The sequence below is a fragment of the Micropterus dolomieu genome, linkage group LG22 (genome assembly GCF_021292245.1).
Source record: "Micropterus dolomieu isolate WLL.071019.BEF.003 ecotype Adirondacks linkage group LG22, ASM2129224v1, whole genome shotgun sequence".
Taxonomy (NCBI): Eukaryota; Metazoa; Chordata; class Actinopteri; order Centrarchiformes; family Centrarchidae; genus Micropterus; species Micropterus dolomieu.
In genome coordinates, this window is record NC_060171.1 from 26,034,195 (window position 1) to 26,056,848 (window position 22,654).

A 22,654-nucleotide genomic window follows, 5' to 3' on the forward strand; every position below is an offset into this window, starting at 1 on the left:
TTTTCTCTCCAAGTTGCTTTCCGATTCTCTTGTAGCCCATCCCAGCCTTGTGCAGATCAACAATCTTGTCCCTGATGTCCGTAGAAAGCTCTTTGGTCTTGCCCATGGTGGTGATGTTGGATGCTGGTTGTTTGGGTGTTGACAGGTGTCTTTTATACAGGTAACGAGGTGAGGCAGGTGTATTTGATGTAGATAATTGGTTGGGATTGGGGCTGTGTCTTAAAGAAAGACTAACTGGCTTGTAGGAGCCAGAATACTTGCTGTTTGGTAGGGGGTCATATACTTGTTTTTCCTCATCAGATGGTTATCAATTTTTATAAATTCATATGATGTGATTTTCTGGAATTTTCTTTGGGATTCTGTCTTTCACTGTTAGAATGTACATATGATTAAAATTGTAGATTGTTGCATTCTTTGTAAGTGGGCAAACCTGCAAAATCAGCAAGGGGTCAAATACTTTTTTCCCCCACTGTAACTATCGCTGTAATAGCAACTATCGCTGTAATAGCAGAACGGCGGGAGGAAAAATAAATTATGTGTTCTTGTGTCTAAAATAGATGAATCCAAAGTCCCACTATAAGTTCAAACTGAGCCAATTCAGCAGCTGACGATGTGATTTAACCGTTTGCTCTTTCATTAAAGAACATGTCTTTTCATTAAGCCATCGGTCCAAATGCTTCTATTTGAACACCTCAGAGGTCACTGGCAGCATCTCTGATGACAACAGTCAGTCCTGCTAAATGAGACCCTGCCAACAATAAGGATGCAGGCTGCAGAGGCTGGCTGCATCACGTTTTTACTGGCACCGACTTCTGGTTGCACAACTGAGACGTGAGCATGAGAGTGCAGTTTTGGTTGCCATTGCTTCACTTATCTGAAGTGTTAAGAATTGGATTATAAATGTAGCTGTGCCTGAACTACTGCAGTCGTGTAAGGAAACATCGTTTAAAAAAAAAAAAAAAAAAAGGATACGTCATTTAGTGAGTGGAATTTCTACTGGTCGGACTGGTTTGCTGGAAGAGCAGCATCGTTCATGTCACTCCTTCTAATCCTGCTCTGCCGACACATAACGCACATCAGTGAGCATGCAGGTGGAGTATAGGTGGAGTACAGCAAAATAAGCACACGCATACACACACCTTTCACATCTTCACAGACAGACAAGACCTGTGGGTGTCATAGCATAGCCGTTAGACAGTTCCTGTCTTGATGTTTTTTTGTAAGCATGTGAAGGCTCAAAGTCGATCTATAACCCACTCAGCAATTACTCAAAAGAGCAAGCACCTCCGAGCTTGACTGTCGCAGACACCAGGAGCAGCTCTGCACACAGGAGAGATACAGAACATGGAGAAGCTCAAGTCGCGGTTCCCTGTGCCCACTTCTGCAAAAGGTACATCTCGTACATGATAATAAGAAGCCTGTTCCTAGGATCTTTGTTTCATTTTCATGTATGTTAATCTAGATTCACATGTGGTCAGTGGATTTTACCAGATACACGTTCGACTCACTGAGTTTGTTCATTAATTTTTGTGTTGTTTTTAAAGTCTGAAATATTTGCAGAAGAAATATGCCTCGGGAGAAGAATTTGGCGGGACAGTTATAAAATAATACATAAGCGGCTTTGGGCTTCATTTAGTTTCACATAAGAGAACTGGTGCGTGGCGCTCCAGGCTGCTTTACTGTGGTATTTGTTAATCATTGATCAGAGTGACTGATACCAAACAGAACGAGAGCTGCTCTGGACGTTACACAACTGTAATGCTCTGTCCTCTAGTTGTCCTGTTTCACACTAACACTCTTAGCAATAGGCTTTGTTTGTTTGTTTCTTTTATGATCAGGTTAAAAAAAATAAGATCAACAAGTGAGAGGATGTTGAAGAGCACTTTAATCATGTTGTCATGTTTAATCATGATTTAGTAATGACTTTCCACGGTTTGTAGATTTGTAGCTTTGTCTAAATATATAGATCCTGTCCTTTCAGAGTTGTGTGTTGTGAACCTCTGGATGTGTGTGTGTGTGTGTGTGTGTGTGTGTGTGTGTGTGTGTGTGTGTGTGCCTCTGTGTTTTGTAAATGCCACTTAAATAAGGGGTGTGTTAGCTTGAGTGAAGGAGGAGTCTTGGTACTGCTTTAGGAGGCTGCTTGCCGAGCTGAGTCACTGAGCGGCAGCACAGCCTGGGAAGAACTTTGTGCTCTTCTGGGACACACACACACACACATCCTGGTCCCACACTGAGGATACACTCCACAGCATCTGTTTTCCTTTTCTGACTCAAGCACAGGGTGAGTTCACTTACTGGGATTTTTAACTTTGACTTTTATTTCTGCTCTTTTTATCTCTCCTGACTGTGGTCACGTCTTGTTGTATTTACATTTTTAACCTTTGATTTGTGATCATCTGCAGCAGACCTCACTTAGGTAATGGCTAGAAACAAGCATGCATGCTCTCATGTTGACATACTCTTTTATCTGCTGATTTACGAGAATGTGACAGTGTTGCACTGTTTACACCCTAAAACTGTCTGAGCCTTTGATATAATAAACAGCCTACACATGTAAACAGGCTCGGAGAGATCATCACACTCGATAATTTCCATCCCTTTGCATTTCAGCCGTAATGGAACAGTTGCAAGCTGATTGATGGTCAAGTGAAGATATTCTAGATATGGCTGTCTACTTTAACTAACTAAGATTTCTTCTGTCCATCCTTTTCCCTCGTGTTTCCTGATTTTACTGTAGCTGTGTAAAAACCACTCTGGTTAATATTGCCATCCCATTTATTAAGAAGAAGCAGAATTTGCAAAAAGTCCACTCAGAAATTCCTTGTGATATGGAGGTTTTGCCCGTGGGGCCACGAGGCGAGAAGACAAAGCCTTAGTTTCAAGCTGCCTGGTGTCTTGAGCTGCTGGCAGGGTAGGGACACACTGCATCCCACAGACAGGTGTGCCTTTTGTGTTTTTTTTTCTTCTCACACTTAAGTATCGGCACACATTATGCCAAAGGGGGTTTGGGCGGAGGGACAGAAACAGTGAGATGCATAAAAGACAGGTCAGGCAGGCCTACTTCCAGGTGACAATGCTTCAAGGAGGTGGTGATGTCATGAGCGCAGAAATGTCTTGAATGTCACTTAATAATGTTTGACTGAGAGGCTGACATGTGGAGAATAACAGACTGCCCACCTGCAAAGCCAGGAGGATTGCAGTTTGTTTCTGTGCTTAAAGGACAAGAAAGTATCTCAGACTTTGCTGCAGGTAGTAAGTACATTGTTAGAAAGGCCATGTAGTTTTAAACACACCAGCTGTAGGGATGGCAGTGTCAGTCTGTTGGGCCACCACCTTCTTCCAGACTAAAATATCTGAACAATGACATGATGGAAAATGTTGTGGAGACATTTATGGTCCCCAGATCCTTCTGGCTTTTTACTCTAGTGCCACCATGAGGATGACATTTTTTGTTTTTAATGAAATAAATTAAAGTTTTATGGCTATCTATCCAATAGTTGTTTTGCTTAGGACCAAAGTGTTTGACCAACAAACCAGCGGACCTTGGCATCCTTGTAACCAAACTATTTTAGGCACTAGTTTGGATGAATCACTATTTTCGGACACTGTTTGTTTTTTTGTTGCAGAGAAAGATTTTTGTGTCAGAGTGATACATTCCTTCTGCCTCCTTTGCTGGCTTGCAGTAAACTCATTCCTCTACCGCTGTGATGTGGCATAGCTGTAGAGTTGTGGATGGGAGGTGGGTGGCATTCTGTAATACCACCACAACATTGGCCACACACACACACGCACATACAGTATGCACATAACACACTGAGCTCAGGTAAACCTCAGAAAGTAGATTAAATTTCCTCATTGAAAACAAGATGGTTCTGGTCTGAATTTTTTGGTGAGATGTGACATAGCTCTGTCTTCCTGATAGACTCACACACTAAGGGAAGATGATGTTCATGTTTTTAGAATAGTGTAGAGGATATTTGTGAAAGCCGGGTGCTTTGCAAACCAGCACAAGTTGTTCCTTCTCATCTACGCTGCTGCTGGCACCTGACCTTTATGAGAGCAATTCTCATTTCTCACCCTCGCAGTTTTGGATTTATTGAGATAGAAACAGATGCCTTCTGGCTCAGTCCACTCTCTAGTGAAATAAATGCTGCGTCTTCAGAAGGTAACAGGCTAGTTGCCATGGCAGCAAGTCTCGCCATCCTCCACCAAGGACAGAGGCAAAGGTCGAGTCTCGGTTTGACTTGTCAGCTCCTCACTTCCTGGATTGCAGAGGTGCTCCAACTGTGTTTCGGTTTCTCTGCAGAGCACGTTACCCAGAGTAAGAGCAGTTGTCATACCACCAGGTAGGATACAAAGAAGTGAGGCGACATCTCTTCCCAGCTGAGTCATTGTCCAGCAGATGTTCCTCTTTCATTAGTGTCAGATCCAGGCATCAGGGCTCCTTTCCCGTCACGCAGATGGAGGAGGAGAGTCAACGTGTTTCAGCAGGGTGGTGGCTGGCTACTACTAATTTACTGTCACTTGTGGCAAGGTTTTATGAGAAGATGCCAGAATGTTACCAGGAGCAGCAGTTCCTGCCAAGCACTCAGGTTCTGAGAAAGGAAGTAGAGCTTATTCTAATTTTACTGTCACAGTACAATCTTTTTCTTTGCCCTAATGGTTCAGATAATAGTTTAAAGATAGTTGATGTGAGCCAGTCTTTCTGTGAATTGCGTTGTCTACTGGCATTCGTGTTCATATGTTTGCATTTCCAGACATATCTCTGTTTACCTCATTCTTGTATTATCTTGAACAGGAACATTTACACGCACAACTTACTCAGGTTCGAGTGAAAGCCTCCAGCACAGAGTTGATTTACAGCTGAGGGACTTGTGTTTGACATAGTTAATAACATCCCTAGGAGACAGGGCCAGGCTGTGGAGAGTGGACCCCCTGCAATCTTCCAGGATAAATGCCATATGTGGAGTACAATCTACAGGCAGAGACTTCATCTTGAGCCATACATGTATTATATGGTGTATAACTTGTTGCTGGATGTGTTCTTTGTGATCTCTTAATGTGGCCCTGAGGCAAAACCAAGCACATAATCAAGAGAAATTCCTGAGGGCGCTTTCAGAATTGATTGGTAATTTTGGGGCCGTGTATAGAAAGTCTGGCCTCCCAAGCACAGCGTGGGACCGTTTCCAGCCAGACAGTTACTAGAGCTGGTGTCTTTAATTACAGTCAGGCTGTAAAAATAGAAACTGTATGTGACACTGTGATTCTGTGGGGGTTTTTTTTCTCTTTGTCTCAGGTTAGTATGATAAAGATCTCTGAAGGGAAAGTAAATATAGTCCCCAAGGCAACACTTTTGTAAACAAACTGCATCTAGAAGGGTACACCACATATGTGGTATACATACTTGTTCCACTCTAATATCAGATGTTCATATACAACTTACAATTATTTCCATTTTCAATTAAACTACAGTTTATTTTCTCAATTAATGGACTAATCGTCTGGCCTATAAAAGGTAATAAAATAGTAAAAAAAAAATACATGTTACAATTTCTTAAAGCCCAAGCTGATATCTTCAAAAAGTCATCCAACAGTCCCAAACTCCAAAACTATCCATTTACCATCACATAGGACTATGTGAAAGTAGTGGCCAAGTTTGCCATTTTTATTAGCCATACTACCGCCATGGCTTTATGAATGGCAATGTTTGTCTGTCAGTCCACCACTTTAGTCTAGACTGAAATATCTTAAAAACTACTTGATACATTGTCATGATATTTTGTACAGACATCTGTGGTCCTCAGAGGAGGAGTCCTACTTACTTTGGTGATCCTCTGACTTTTTATTTAGCACCACCATCAGTTCAAAATTTGAAAAAATTTTACAAAATACCTCCAAAACTACTGAGATTCCCATCAGCCTCAGCTGTACTTTAGTGCTAATTAGCAAATGTTAACATGCTAACAGGATAAACTTAGATGGTGCACCTGGTACTTATTACCTGCTAAACATACACTTGTTGGCGTCAGTGTGAGCATGTTAACATGCTGATGTTAGCATTTAGCTCAAATGTGCCAAAGTGCAGTCCCACAGAGGCGCTACCATGGCAGTAAACTCTTTATGTTGTTGCTTAGAAAAAAAGGCTTAAGCAATTAGTGGATCATTAGAATAGTTCCAGATTAATTTTCTGTCAATTGATTAATAGTTTCAGCTCATATAATGCTGATGTATTTGTCAGGAAGGGTGGAAGATCTAATCTGAAATGTTATGTATTCCTCTATAAGTGCAAATGCTTTTAGCTGGATCTATCTTTGAAAATGAAACTGTCTATCAAGGAATTAAGAGCTAATATATCAATGATTTATATTATGGAAAATTTCTCTTTCCACATTAGCATAACTAAGTACCAAACCAGAGAAGGACCGGACAATTCTGTCTGTGTATTGTCGACCTTTAAGAGTAAAAACAGAACAGATATAAATAAAAGTAGTCGGATGTTCTAGTTTTTGCAAAAATCTTAGTCTGTATCATTTAAGGCCCACTCTATAGCTATCAGCTATTCCATTCCACACACTATTTATCCATACAAGTTAGCCGAGTGCATAGCTACATTGATTTCTGCATCTAACCCCATACATCAGTGCTGCTTGTTAAATCGCTCTAAAGCAACGATACCTATTTCAGTGACTACCTTAAATGGAAACTAATGGACTAATACCTTGTAAAATAATGAGAGGACCTACTGGCTCCTGGCAATGTAGGACCATATATGGGCATTTGCCTTACTAGGCTGCATGTAGTGTACGCACTTCACGTGTGCGTGTGCGTGTGCTGGCGCGTGCTGTGAGGTCAGAGAGGGGTAGATTTGGATTACTATAAACATTGCCAGTCTGTGTCTGTTGCTCCATTAAATCAGTCTGCCTGCTCTATCTAAACACTGATGCTGTACCATCTGTGGCCAGCTGGTTGGTTAAAAGCTGATCATCAGCTGGATCATTAGCCAGATAATCAACTGAACTGTCTGACACTCTAATATTTACCTTGCAGCTGTTTATCATAAACATATTCACAGCAATGAATATAAGGTATGCCCTGTTTGTGTGTTACATCTGTGTATAGGCTTATGTTTTAGCGTGATGGTAAGTTAGTTTGTTTGAAAGCCACATTGATCTCTCAGGCTTGCAATGTTTCAACCGGTTGTGATTTTGAGACAAGGCTGTGAAAGTTTTTAATAATAATCCAAAGACTTTAAAGTCAAGTTCTAAATCGTAGCACTGAATTCATCAATAGGCTTCAGCTTTCAGCAGATTGAACCTCTTGTAGTTCGGTGTTTACAACATTTCCTTCACATTTGATATTTTGTGTTTTGCTTGTATTTTCAGCTACAACCCCACTGTGGGTCGGATATTATAATTGAGGTAGAAAATGTATGCCTATAATGCAAAGTGAAAAAAAATAGACAGAGATCAAACACTGCGTAACATGAGACATACACAGCACATGTACCATGACATCACACTCATAAAGTTATAAAAGGCATGAAGTCAAAAGTCATAAAAGGGCATAATGCTGAATTGCCAGAAAGAAGAACATTTTCTGAGTTCAGAAGTCTGGAATGAAGACAGGATACAGCTGTGCCTCAATGTCTAAGAACCTATACAGGTATTGGTGCCTGTGAATTGAAACTGTATCCAATAGTGCACTATTGTTATATATTGGTATATCACTACTGTCATTTGTGACACAGACGTTTGTAACGAAGATGTATTTTGTGATTAAAATCAATGTTGTTGGGTGCCCAGGTGGTCCTGGTTTGATTTCCTGCCACTTCCTACTATTCTCTGTCTAATGGGGAAAAAATGGTGTCAACATTTACATGAAACATTACTAACTAAGTTATTTTTTTTGTCTTAATCTGTCTTTCACGATTTGTATCATCACTCTCATTTCATTGACTGTGAACAATAGATGTTGGACTGTGCCTGCTCACATAGACATGCTCTCTCTCCCTCTCTGTCCTTCAGCTCTAGGCAGTAGCCCGACGTGCACGAGCAGCAGCCCACCCAGTGTGCATGAGTGTCTGAGTCGGGCGAGCAGTGGGAGGACTAACAAGAAAAGGGGAGGGGTCAATGGAAGAGTCCCCAGCAGCAGACCTCGGCTGCCGTCTAAACCGCAAGGTACATAGTGACAACTCACAACAATTCAGCCAAACACTGCAGAGCCGGGGGGTCAGTGGACGTAACTGCATCACCCTATGATCCACATGTGAAGTCAGTGAGAATGTATTGACACGCACACGCTAATTGTCTCAGAGTGACCTTTTTCCTGCTTTAACATGGCCCTTCTATGCTTGTTTACTGTGTGATTTTCTAGAAACACTAGGCTATATATTCCTTACATTCAGCCATGCCTTACAGTGGTGGTTGCTAGTATTCAGTATCGGACTCCAACTAATGATTATTTTCATTATGGATTAATCTGCTCATTATTTCTCCATTAATCGATCGGGTTGTTTGGTTTGAAAAAATTTTTAATTTGTTTTGTCCACAAAGTAAATACAAATTATTAAAAGAAAAAATAGCAAATCCTCACATTTGAGAAGCTCGAACAATAATATGTTTACCTTCACATTAAAAATGATGACTCTCGAAATAGTTGTCTGTTCATGGACTCATCGATTTATCGACTAATTGTTTTAGCTGTACTTGTATATTCTGTTGGATAGTTAACTTTATAACAAAACATCATATTTTATAAGCTCCTTGTATGATTCGTATGCAAACATTTTAATTAGTAAAGTAACTTGCAACCAAAGCTGTCTAATAATACTTATGTAATAGCTGTAACTAATAATTAAAGTGGAGCAAACCTTCTGAAATTTAGTAGAGTAAAAGTTTTATTTACACCACAGTATACTATATGGCTCTACACATGTTCAGATCATTGCAGGGACAAGCGAAAACAGGAATAGAATATTAACAGAAGATCAGTGAACCTTGAGCCTCGTTCCTTCTTTATTTGAGTTTGAGTTAATCATCATACTCAGATAAGACGAGAGACACAGCTCCATTCTTTCTGCTGCTGTAAATCATGCGGGAAATTTAATTCCACATGATTTGTGAAAAAAAAAGTGAAATCGCTCAGTTACACCAACCTGAGCTAGATTAAGTTTTTGTTACATTTAATATATTCATTACAGCTGAGCGTCCTGTGTGTGGTGTCAGTTGGGATAGCTTGTACTGCCCCCCTGTGGTCCAAAATGACACTGCAGTGACATATTCCCTGGTGAGAAAAATCTCATCTCACCAGCATCCAGTGTTCAAACTTTCCCTCCGTCTTCTCTCCAGTGCCTCCAAAGCCACCACATCTCCAGAGCCCGGTGACGGAGCTCACGTCCCCTCTGAGCCGCATCCAGAAACCCACTTTTAGACCAAACATGGAAGAGGGGGGAGGAGGAGGAGGAAGAGGAGGAGGTGGAGGAAGAGGGGCTGTGAACCGGGAGGGAGCCAGGGAGAAACACTCCAAAGTCTTAGAACTCATCAGCCACTTTGAGGAGAACAGGTAGGAGCTCTTCACTCTCTGGTGCTGTGTGTGGTTTCCCTTCACAGAGAGAAACTAGAAGGAATGAAAAAAGTGGAGTATAGGACAGGAGGATCTGTGTAAGGAATTGCTCATTTCATCTGATGCCAATCTATTGTGGAATATCATTCAGTGAAAGTGGCTCTTCCGTATTGCTTTCGCTTGAGAAATTCCGCTGATTCAAAACATCACACAGTCTCTGAACACCAGCATAGCATTTTTTTTTAGCATCATAGATTGGTTCCAGTTGAATAACTCCATCTACGTCACTCAATAGCTGTTGTAACAAGACGACCTCATTCAAGCTGTTGTAATCACAGTGATGGAAAACTTTGACTTTCCTAATGTTTCCTATGCCGATTATTTGAAGTATGAAAAGCAGAAGTCCCTCGATTAAAGCCTTCAGCCTGACTCATTGATAGTAGCACAGGCGGGAGCCGTAGACAGAACAAGCGGAGATAAGCCTGTGCTTCACAAGCCAAGCGTTAGCACGGGGATGAAAGGAGATTTGTACAGGCGAGGGGAAACACAGCACCTCATTCAGTTATGGGACAGGACTCCGTGCGAGATGAAGCCTAGGAGGATGAGGTAGGATCTCTCCGACTATCTCAACTTTAATGTCTCTACTTTGATCTTCTTGCCTCCTAGTTACATGGTGATTTAAGTATTGTGTTGGCTCTGCTTTTACACAAACTCTTACCCTGCTCAGTTTACCAATTCTAATGCAGGAATAAGCGCTCTACATGGCCTACCAATGGCCCCTTCTTTTTTTGCGCATTAAACCTTGTTTTATTGTGCAAGTTGTGATCGTAGCTGCAGCCTTGTCTATGCGAGGGAGGCCCACTGAAAGTGGTGAGAGGCACAACAATGGTGCCCTTGTCCCAACTTCTCATACAGTAGAGCCCAAAAATATTCAGTCTGCAGCAGTAGCATGCCTACAAAGATTTCACTCTGTAGCCTCATATTCCAACTCTTCTCTGGCCTGGATCTCTGAAAACAGAATTACATAATCTAAACAGAATTCCACACCTTTCATCACATTTTCTAGTGTTGAAGTGAGGCTAATCAGAGCGACGGGGTGTATATTTTTCATTCACTCTGTGGGGCTGTGGGGATTAGCCCTCTAGTGGCCCTGGGACAGAAAGAAGAGAAAGGCCTGCAGCTTCAGAGAACAGAATTAGCCTACTAATATACTAATCTGGTTCACATGACACTTGGCTGCCTTAAAGGCACCTTAAAGGATAGGCCACATGGCAAGTGTAGCTGTTCTTAATTCTTGTCTAGTTCAGCCTGTTTTAAAACACAGTCATGTACTGGAACACTTACTGTGCTATTTAAATGCAAAGAGGACCCACTGTGTGCACATACACTCTACAAGCTGAAGCAGTGTGTGTTTTTCTGAAAACAGTATGAAGCAGTATCTCTCACCAGCTAATCGTGGTGTTATTCAGGGTTCCTCTGGGGGTTATGGACAATATTGTTGTCACAACACCTGAGGTGGCCTACAGCCCAGAAGTGATTCATCTGTGGAGTGTTTCACCAGCCTGTTGTTGTTCCTCTATTTATACACACTTCCTGTTTCTACCGAGACATTCAGCGCAAGCAGGGGAACGTTGCTGAGGCTAAAAATCACCAGCTTTTTTAATCAATAAAGGTTAAGTTAAAAATGGCGATGCTCAAAGTGTGAGCAGTTTTTTTTCTTCCTAGAACTGATTTGTTTTACACCAGATGTGAGATCAGCAAAACTGAGCTAAGATACAGTAGCTACTCTTGCTGTAAGACCGGAGGTCTGGAGGGTCTTTTACAGGGAAACAGCTGGACTGACTGCCGGTACAGGATGTCGAGCAGATGAATGGTGACATTGTACATGAATGTGTGTGTGCGTATGTAATGTTGGTTCTCCTTGGAAGTAGGACAGCCTCTATCTCTGGGGAGTAGTGTAGTACCTCTCCCCCTCCTGCTGTCCTACTCATTACTGTACCTCCATTCCTCCTTTGCTTACACACAGAACACACTTCCTCTGCATTACACCAGCTCTCAGCTGCCGCATAAGTCAAAAGGAAGTTTGTGCATCTCTACTGATTTATTTTTAACTCTCACACTTGCGTGCAAAAAAGCGCTCTGCTTGCTGTGTCCCCCACTCCCCGATCAACGGCTTGAGCAGCTCCTGAACAGACTCGTGTAATCTTTTTTTCCCCTCCTTGTTCCTCACCTTTTGTTTTGTTAGTTAATTTCTCTTGCCGCACTGACCGACTTCCTCCTTTGCATTTTCCCCTGTTCCTCCAGCAACACAGAGAGCAAGAGAGACGGCTCACCGCTCAAACAGATCAGCAAGTTGTCCAACTGCAGCCCAGCTCACCGCGTGCACCAGAGGCAGACAGAGGCCGACGGCAGTCAGGAGAACCACTCCCCTGTACAGGCCGCACCGCAGGATGCCCCCAAACCGGCGGCTAACGGGGTGCTAGCGCAGATGGAGCAGGACAGGGAGAAGGAGGACAAACAGGAGAGGAACAATGAAAGGATAGAGACCGACGGGCTGGTAAATGGAGATATGGGGGACGGGAGCGCAGAACAGAGTGATGATCATTCACCTCCACACACAGACAGGACTGGCACAGAAAGCAACACTGAGAATGAGGACAGTGGGACTACAGCAGAAACTGAGCACAGGAATGTAGAAGGGAGCACAGACCAAAAGGTACGTGCATGTCTGCTGGTTGATTTTTCAACTTTGTCGCCCTTGCGCCCAAGTGATCTGTGTATTTGTATTGTATATTTACAACCTTACAGGGATGTCTTGTTGCTCTGACTCTGCAGTCTCTAAAAGGAAAACCATCAGCATTTATTTATGTTTTGGGCTTTCAGGACAATTAAATCTCCTGAACTAATTCAACTCCAGGTTACTCTGACATTGAAAGGGTAGAGTTACACGGGAGAGTCTTTGTCTGTGCGTCTCAGAGGGGTTATTTTCTGCAAAGACTGAACAGATGTCAAATGCTGGAGCAGCTGAGTTGGTGCCTCAGCCACATCTCCCCTGTGGGAGCTTTTGGTGGCTGCTGTTACAGTCTACAGATTATAAATATCTCAGGTTCAGATCACTCTGTCTTCTCACTGCTGAAAACAAACACGCAGTCCCGATGGTATGGGAGAGGAAGGGCCAGGAGCTGCGCCATCGGTCGCTCCACGGTGAAATGTTCAGTGAAAACTATGCATATGGGGGAAGCTTTGTCAAGTAGAAACTTGCCTGATCTTTATTCAAATCTAGTAGCCAGTCAAGACTCAATAAAATTTGGATGAAGTTTTGAGTGGCTTTGTTCTCTAATCAGATTTGTTTGTGCTGTTTGCACTAAAATGCATTCCACGAAATTCTCCAATGACCAGAGTTTTAAAATACATAATAATTGTTTGTCTTCTTCTGAAGCAGAGTATGCTTGGAAAACAAATTCATGAACATGAAAGAACTGTGGAAAAAATATTTCTCAGAAACTCACTAAAGAATTAGCCACATTGTAGATCTGTTGACAAATGAATTATGAGGAAATGTGAGGCAGATTGCAACATTTCATGAAATCAAGATGTGTGTGGAACCTTTTGTTGAGTACATTTTTTTAGGCTACTGTTGTTGCTTGTCAAACAAAGGTCTGTTGGACATTTTTGTGTCTTTGTTTGATTTGGTGTCATTTCCCTTCTTCCATATTTTCATTTCCTGTTCTTAGAGCCCCTCTTACACCACAGGCTAGCCCGGCTAGGGTCACACTCACCACTGCTAAATGCTGCTGCATGAAACAGCATTTAATAACAAACAGCAGCGCTCGAACGGCAGACGAGTCACTGAGGCACTGAACCTGAATCAGTCCAATAAATGCATAATTTGCAATGAAGATTTTCTTACTGAAATGCAGAAAATGTTACACGTTGTTCCTGAGCTCAGAGGCCTGAACCAAACAGGAACTACAAGCTACACTTGCAAATAACACTGTGGGAATTAATACTGAGTTGAACTCAATACATGCAACATTTTGTCTCACACTTCTGCATTATTTTTAGTCAGCTCAGATTAACACACTCACCATAATAGCAGCGGGCAAAAGATAAGCAATTGACTTTCTAGCTCAACAGAATAAGATTATTGTCACACTTTGCTAATTAATTAATAACAATCAGAAGTTATGTTAGATCACCACACATTGTTGTACCCTCTGTTTTCAGGAGACAAATGAACAGAAGCTTTTTAAGATCGCCAGCGAGCTCTTGCATACGGAGAAGGCCTACGTAGCGCGACTTAACTTGCTGGACCAGGTGAGGGACTCGTTCCAGTTCACTTCTTTTGACCATGTCACATAGTAAAGGGTTTACATTACACCGTAGCGAAACATTGATGGTAAAATGGCAAAGCAGGTTAGGTGTAGAAATGTATTTTAATGGACAGACAAAATTGACTTTTCTCATCAGTTCTATATTTTATGCGGCTCTTCAGGTATTCTGTGCTAAGCTAATGGAGGAGGCCAATAAAGGGACATTCCCTGGGGACGTAGTGAAGAACATCTTCTCCAACATCTCCTCCATCAACGCTTTTCACAGCCAGTTTCTGCTTCCAGACCTGGAGAAGCGCATGGGAGAATGGTGAGCTTCAGCCTGTAATGAAGTGCAATATGGTTCTTTATCAGGCCTTGCTGCCTTCACATTGTCTCTTTGTACTGAAACCAGCACTCATACACAGATAATAAAGCTTCTGTTGGATGATAATAATAAATGGTAAAACAGTGGAAACTACAGGTGGCGATACCAGAGTTCTTTACCTGTAAATTTACATATAAACTGTAAATAGATTTTGGATTATACTACACTAACAACCTCCGGTCTCTACATTATGGTTACTAAACTTATCCTGTTCTGTCCCTCCCTGCAGGGCATCCACGCGTCGCATCGGAGACATCCTGTTGAAACTCACACCCTTCCTCAAGATGTACGCAGAGTATGTGAAGAATTTTGACAAGGCCATGGAACTGCTGAAACAGTGGACTGATCGTTCGCCTCAATTCAAGGCCATCATTCAGGAAATACAGGTACTGCCAACCAGAATCAAGTCAGGACAAACGCGAGGTTTCGAGTCACTGAAAGAACACAGACTCGTGCTGCAGTGTTGTACCAATGTGAAAAGCACCGTTTTTTGTTGACATCTAATAGGTTTATTAGCATGTCGCGTACACACAGGTAACATGCAAGAGTTTTTTTTTTGTTGTTGTTATTTATGGACAGAGTCAAGAGGCCTGTGGCTGCCTGACGCTTCAGCATCACATGTTGGAGCCTGTGCAGAGAGTCCCTCGCTATGAGATGCTGCTGAAAGACTATCTGAAGAAGCTGCCTCAGGACGACCCTGACCGACAAAATGCAGAAAGTAAGTCGAGAGACCTAACATTTACACTCCAAGGAGTCATTTTTATTTCACTTTGGCTATTTTAAGGTACCTAACCTATCTATTTTTTACATCCTAGAATCATTAGAAATTATCGCCACAGCAGCTACTCACTCCAACAGCGCCATACGAAAATCTGTAAGTGCAGATGTCTGAAACCGTTTTCTTTGGACTTTTAATTTCTCCAACTTGTCAACGTCCAACTAAACTAAATGTCCCGTTGTTATTTAGGAGAATCTGAAGAAACTGATGGAGATATACGAGATGCTGGGTGAGGAGGAGGACATTGTTAACCCCTCTAACGAGTTCATTAAAGAGGGTCACATCTTGAAGCTGGCAGCCCGGAACACTTCGGCCATGGAGCGATACCTCTACCTGGTGAGAGAAACTGTTGGGTGCGGGAACATCTTCTTATCTGATGAAGGACACTGCAGGGAAATATGCCGAGGCGAGACTTCGTCTGCACAAGTCAATTGAAATAAATGCATCATTTCAAGCCAGGAGCACCTCCTGTGTGAGGATACATCGGGGGCCCATGAACAAATCTCTCAATTACTGAGATTGCCAGATGATGTGATTATGTTCTGGCTGTTCCTTATTAGCTTCAGGCTGAATGTCTCCCTTCTGTGCAATTCAGATTACCTGCAGTGTTTAAAACGGGGCCCTTTGGAAGAAACCAGTGGCAGAAACCTAAACTGGAAAAGCGCTGATCTATACTAACAGTTTCTTCTTCTGCCAGTTCAACAACATGCTGTTGTACTGCGTGCCCAAATTCAGCCTGGGAGGACCTAAGTACACAGTGAGGACGCGGATCGGCATCGACGGCATGAAGGTCCTGGAAACGTCCAACGAGGATTACCCTCATACCTTCCAGGTGTCAGGGAAGGAGAGGACACTAGAGCTACAGGCCAGGTACATTTTATGGAGAAATATCACACGTATATATAATATAACACAATAGGAGGTCATTTTAAAAAACATGCTTTTTGCAAGCCCTGAGAAAAGGTGCAAAAACATCCCAGCCCCTCCCACATTGAAGTATGTAATTATATGTCATTTATACCCCATACAGTATAATTTTATATATATATATATATGGAAGACCGCCTAAATGAGCACACCCAAGCTCCATATTTAAATCCTGTAAATCTCTAATTAAACTCTTTGACCACTGCTAACTGCTATGTTGGTGTTATAAGAGGAACATGAGTTACGGTTATACAGTTTCAATGTTCTAATGCTTATTCTGGCTTCATTTTCATCCTTAGCTCAGAGCAGGATAAAGCAAGCTGGATTAAGGTACGTACAGTACAATGTCAATCAGAATAATTTTATTTAATTATTTGTGTTTGATTGTGATGTAGAGGTTTTTTTTTCATCCTTCAGGCTTTACTTGAAACCATTGAGATCTTCCAGCAAAGAAACGAGTCATTTAAGAATGCACTGAGAGACGTGGAGGAAGTGTCGGTCAGTGTCACATCAGAGTTGTACACCTAGTTAAAACTGTCGCTACATTCTGCACCATCGCACTGACTGTTTTTATTTGAATATAGAATGCAGAGCTGGGGAAGCGCGCCCCTCGCTGGATCCGTGACAATGAAGTGACAATGTGTATGAAGTGTAAAGAGCCTTTCAATGCTCTGACACGGCGGAGACACCACTGCAGGGCCTGCGGCTACGTGAGTAATAGCTATGTACAGTAGGTTGATGAGTGTGAGCGTCCACGAGGACAGCTTAGTACACCGGGGACACATTCAGAGCTCACAGTTGCAGTTCAAATGTGAGGAAATGTTGATTTGAAACGTCAAGAAATCATGTGATGTCAGAAAAACACACACTGTATATACATATTTATCTACCCTGATCACTTTTTAACAACCCTTTTTTCACCTTTAAATGAAACACCCACTCACCACACTAACATAAACCTATTGATAGTTTCACTTTTTTACGGCTCCCACTAGTACGAGAAGTGAAACTCCTGAAATACATTTTGGGGATAATGGTAAATATGTAGGCGTTCAATCAAGGAGATTGAATGCGCTTCCATGTTAGAGTCACATTCTGTATAATCTGTAGGGGAGAGCAGGGGGAAAAGTACCATTTTTCAGAAAAACGTGATTTTAAAAGATGATGTTTCAGACAGAGATATATTTTTGCTGTGGTCACTAACTCACAGGTGTGGTCTATCAATATCAGGTGGTATTTTGTACAAATGTAGAACGACTTCCGTATAATTTCACTTTTAACAAAAGTAACACAAAAACACAAGCTAGATTTATTGTGATACCCTTGTATTTAATAAATAAACATTCCTGTGACCTTCTTTTGTCCTTTATCTTTAAAAACAAAATTCAAATTACATTTTTATTTTAAATATTCAGTTTCAAAAGTAACCTGATAGCCCAAACTTGAATTATTTAGAATATTTCATATTATATTAAGGATATATTATATAATAATAATATATAATATAAATATGCAAATGTGTGCACCTAAAACAGGGGGGAAACGGTTAGATGGAGATTATTTATGAACCTGACATGATTAAAATAAAATAAGACTTTACTGATCCTGCACTGGGGATATTTGCATGTTGCAGCAGTTTCAGAAACAGTGAAACAATTAAACATAATTTAGAAAGACAAAAATGAAAGTAAACAATAAAATTAAGATACAAATTAAAAAGCTATTTACAGAATAGGCCTATACAAATTTCACATTTTGAAATGAATTTAAATTTGTTTTAGTAAGAACAGTATGAGTGATCTGCATTTTGAGTGCTTTTTACTGACACCTGCTCCACTGACCTCCTTAGGAGACAGGCCAAAATAAATATCAGCCGCTCTCTTAATATAAGCATGCAGCTTCCTCTCCTAGTCCAAGGAGAAGACTTAATAATGTTATCTGTACCTTTGGTCTAGTCTTCTCCCCAATTATCTCTGCCCTCCTCCTGCATTATCTGAACAAAGAGCATGGCATATGGCATGCAACTTTATCAGCTGACCAGAGACTAATGTTTCTAATAGAGATGTCCAGAAACGCCTTCTCATAAACATCTGGCTGAATCAGACATCTGACTTTCTGACCCACGCTATTTGCATATTCTGTTGGTATAATATGACATAAACATGTTTTAATGAATGCTGCAACACACAAAGTCACCACATTAGCAGTGGGACAAAAGAAACATTTGTGGTCACTGTAGCGGGACAAAAGTGACAAGTGCTACTTTCGTCCTGACAGGAACTCCTGACATATAAACACGATTTATTTTTACACTGAAAAACTCTGAAAGGGCAAACTTCAGGGTGTGTTAAAGCACTAAATAACCTGTTGATTAATCAGTACTGTGAAACATGAAACGAGATACACAACTTGTAATTCGAAAAAGAGTCCTGCTTCAGAAATTTACTTGCCGTGCTCGAAAACAGTTTTCCGAAGACGGCCGCGGTAAACGATGACAAAATCATACGATATTTGGCAGCTCCATCAAGGGTTGCGTGCTGAAGGTGCTGTCACAGCTTGGCCTGCAAATGCGGTCAGGGCTCTGAGAAAATCGCCTTGTTACTTTCACCCCCGGTTTACCCCTATGTTTTTTTAGAGCTGTCAGACGCTGACCGTGTAATACAGAGGTTTTCAAAGCCCCAGGGGGGCTCCAAACAGTTTCAGGAGAAGCTCAGTGAATGGAAGTGAAACAATATTACATTAGTTATCAAAAGGAAATCACATAGAATAGCCTACACATGTGTGATGTGGTTAAAGGAAGAGTTCAGAGATACAATAGGTTTGGGGAACTGTTTTTCCCACTTCATCAGAGTCAGAAACTAATACATTCCTTAGGACAGACCTTATTTTAATGTATTTGGTGTGACGTTATGTCAGACAGCAATATTAGGCTATCTTGCCTCAAATTTTGAGTGTCTATGGGATCAAATAACATAATGATTAACCCCAAAGATATCCAGGAATTGAGCAAAGCTAAGCAAGGAAACTAAGAGGGGTGAGGGGCTGCCTTTTCCCAAGTTTTGTTTAAGGGGAGGCCTGCAGTCTCAGACTTTGAAACCACTGATGTAATAGAAACATCCCCAATTTTATTCATAGCTTCTTTGTTTCATCTCTTAACTGTCTGCTACCAGTCTCAGGCAAAATGCCACAAAATGCTTCAGTGATTAAATAAGATAACAGTAGTAGTAGTAGTAGTAAACTAAATGGTTCTCAAAATACAATTCAACAATTTAAAAAAAAAGTAGTGATGGTTTTAATAAGAACGTGGTATATCATGATATTAACTATGGGAGTGACGAAAGATCTTCTGTTCCTCTTTCCGGCAGGTGGTGTGCTGGAAATGTTCAGACAATAAGGTGGCACTCGAGTATGATGGCTACAAGACAAACAAAGTGTGCAAAGACTGTTACTCCATCCTGACTGGAGAAATGATAGCCGAGGGCAAGAAGAAGGGCATCCTGGAGGTGAAGAGGATACTAGGGCTGGGCGATGTGGCCAAAAATGTTTTCACGATAAATGATATTATATCACTCGATTGATAATTGTCAGAATAAATGTGGAATCATTATTTCTTTAAAGTTTTAATGCTGATTTTGCATGAGTAAAGTAAAGTTAAGTCAAACTAATTCCCCCCCGTGCAGATCGAGGCAGCTCAGTTCACAGGCAGCAGCATCATGTGCGGCTTCCTGCAGTACTGTGAGAAGAACAAACCTTGGCAGAAGGTGTGGTGCGTCATCCCTGAGAAGGAGTGTCTGGTGCTCTATCTCTACGGAGCTCCGCAGGTAAAACACCAAGAAAATGAAGCAAATCTTAGATCACCCATATTCATTGAAAATCCATCCATAAAGATAAGGTTCTCTTCTTCTCCAACCACTCTCCTCAGGACGTGAAGGCCCAGTGTACTATCCCCCTCCTGGGCTATTCTGTGGATGACAGCGCCAGGCCCACAGACCCTCCCGCCAACTTCCGCCTCTCTCAGTCCAAGTCCATCCACAACTTTGCTGCTGAAACAGAGGAGCTTAAGCAGCGCTGGCTGAAAGTGATCCGGGTGGCAGTGAAGGGTGAGATGCCAGATTGCCCTCAGACCAACGGCAGCAATGCCAACACAATGGACAACAACAACACACAAGACGCGGGCACTGATAGCACATAAGAGTGCAAGTAAACTGCTGTTGGATTGCACAATAAAGACAGGACGTGCAGCTGTGTCCTGCTCGCACAAAATACAAATCCACACTCTCCATGCTGTACTTCTGAATCTGAATCTTAAAGACAGAGTGGAAAATCAGTGCTGTATAAGATGCCTTTCCTTGCCATTCTGCTGTTTCCCAGTTTCCTCCTGGATTCTCTCATAAACCCACACAAGAATTTCTAATTCACTGCTTGAGCTGTGCTGGATTACTAAAAGGACATGTCTGGTACAATCAACACTAGAGCAGAGGGGCCTCAGGATTGATTGACTTCCCTCAAACAGGCACTAGTAACAACAGCTCAAACTCTTCAAACACTCTTAACTTGTGTCAACTACTCGTGAGCCAGTGGACTACCACAGACTTACACAGCACCCTGTACTGGATGTGAATCAAAGCAAAAGGAAAGTCCAAACTAAGTCTGCTGGTGCTGTAACCCAACTCTCTGTGTACCTGTACAGTATAAATGTTTTATTTGTTTTGTTCAAAAAGGAACGTTTGTGTTTGTTTGTACAGAAATCAGTCTCAAACTTTCTTTTGGTAACATAGAAAACAGTAAAGTATTTACAGTGTTGCCAGTTGTCTTTGCTTGAGAAGATAGTTCCAAAACTGGGAAAAAGATCATGTGGTTGGATAATTATGGTCTCATGTCCCTCCTTCACCCCTCAGTGAAGATTCATCAACAGCCTAATCGAACTCTGGATGCACGTTGGCTGATCTGTCTGCTTTGCAATTGGTTGCGCCTGTCCTATAGTCAAATCAAATCATTTGTAAATATGTTCATAGCTGACCATAGGTGAAATAAGAGTCAGTCTAAAATACCAGCTTCATATAGGTGGGAGATATGGATAAAATCGTCTCCCAGTATGTTATTTTATATATTGGCAATGGCAATACATGTTGTAATATATAGTACATTTATAGATCAAACAACCAAAAGTGTGAATGTCTGTTTTTGGCTCATCCAGTTAAACTAATATCTGACAAATCAAGGTGCTACATCACATCCATTAATACAACAAGTCAGTCCTTCTCATGGATTTTGAACCCACTGCCCACAGGTTTTTTTTTTTAATGGCAATGCTTCAGAAACGCTGGATCCTACAATTCCCATGATGCAACTCTGTGGCGACTTAAATTAGACGTGTCCTGCCTCTGAAATCAACGGGTTTTCTGTCAGATACTTAGATAACTACTTACTACTTACTTTCTCAGAAAGCCCCTTGCAGAGCCGCAGGACACAACTGTTTTCACAGCTTGAGTAGTACTCTCCATGACAAGTAAACTGACCTTTATGTGTAAAATGGCCGTTTAAATGTAATGCTTAATCTCGATGATATCATAATATGTACCAACCGTATGGTCTGGACAGTGCTGTTTGTATTGAAATGGCACACTGCAATCATGTGTCTTCTAAAACAAATGATGGATGATAGTCATTGGCATGCAAATCTGAGGATGAATGGTAAATGCTTGTCTAACTACAGTGTGGAGAGATGTGATCGATCACCATCGTCTTTGTGTGGCAGGCTTTTCTGTTACGATGCAAGTGCAGCACAATCCCAGATATAGCAAGCTGGTGTGAGAAATGTATATGTTTTTGATGCTGTAATTAATTTTAATATTTAATGTAATTTATAGAGTATGACAAAGCATGATCCGATAAAAGTAGCACAAAGTTGTTCCCTCACTGTCAACTACAAAGTGCAGTAGGTAGATGTTATTTTTTTCTGAGAGCAGATGTTTTTCCACTAACTCATCAAACCTCGGTTCTTCAGCGTGACAGCGAACGCTTGTAGCGCTGGATGGACTTTGTTCGTTCACATGGTTCTGTTGCGCCGTGTTCCCCCCTGTGCTCGATGCTGGTGCTCACCAGAGTATTACCCCCCTCCCTCCCCTGAACTATTTCCCCTCTGCAGTATTCAAATAAAAAGCAAGAGCACAAAACTTCCCCATCTGTAGGATCTGAATGTATATCCAGATTTTTATGTGTCCCCATCCCCAAAGGTTTGAGAATCTACGCACTTTATGATCTTTTAAAGTGTACCTTCAAAGAAAATAAACAGAGGTTGAATATGATTTATGTGGATCTGGCTTGTTTGTAATGTTATTTTACTTAGATGACTTGACCTGCAATGTGTTCAAGGCATTTCAAACCAGTCCAACACTTCTGGCCACATCAGTCACAAATAAACATCTCGTTTTGGTTCCCTATAACAAGTTTTTCACAATGAGTCACCCCAGACACGCACGTAAAAACAGGTGGAGTCAGTAGTTGCTGTTTGTCAGAAGCGAGCAACAGTCTGAAGAAGCGTGTGATAAGTGAAGAACTAAAAATAGGTGACATTTGAGGCTTTGTCTGGAAATGTACAAACCAAGTGAAGAGGTCACTGTGCAGCAAAGAAACACTACCCCATAGGAAGAACATTTCTATTCGTACAAATTGTATATTAGGGGTGTA

General features: G+C 41.5%; 1 protein-coding gene across 1 annotated transcript in view; it reads left to right on the top strand.

Annotated features, from left to right (window-relative positions):
* The window catches only part of fgd4a (FYVE, RhoGEF and PH domain containing 4a), a 50,372-nt gene extending 28,100 nt beyond the window's left edge, over positions 1-22,272 (top strand). The window contains exons 4-19 of the mRNA XM_046037907.1: positions 8,025-8,177; positions 9,348-9,561; positions 11,866-12,277; positions 13,789-13,878; positions 14,057-14,202; positions 14,489-14,645; positions 14,839-14,977; positions 15,075-15,133; positions 15,227-15,373; positions 15,735-15,907; positions 16,264-16,294; positions 16,382-16,462; positions 16,549-16,674; positions 19,330-19,467; positions 19,645-19,785; positions 19,887-22,272. Of these exons, the coding sequence (XP_045893863.1) occupies positions 8,025-8,177; positions 9,348-9,561; positions 11,866-12,277; positions 13,789-13,878; positions 14,057-14,202; positions 14,489-14,645; positions 14,839-14,977; positions 15,075-15,133; positions 15,227-15,373; positions 15,735-15,907; positions 16,264-16,294; positions 16,382-16,462; positions 16,549-16,674; positions 19,330-19,467; positions 19,645-19,785; positions 19,887-20,156 (2,477 nt within the window). The 3' untranslated portion in view covers positions 20,157-22,272. The remainder of the gene's footprint in view (positions 1-8,024; positions 8,178-9,347; positions 9,562-11,865; positions 12,278-13,788; positions 13,879-14,056; positions 14,203-14,488; positions 14,646-14,838; positions 14,978-15,074; positions 15,134-15,226; positions 15,374-15,734; positions 15,908-16,263; positions 16,295-16,381; positions 16,463-16,548; positions 16,675-19,329; positions 19,468-19,644; positions 19,786-19,886) is intronic.
* The last annotated feature ends 382 nt before the right edge of the window (positions 22,273-22,654 follow it).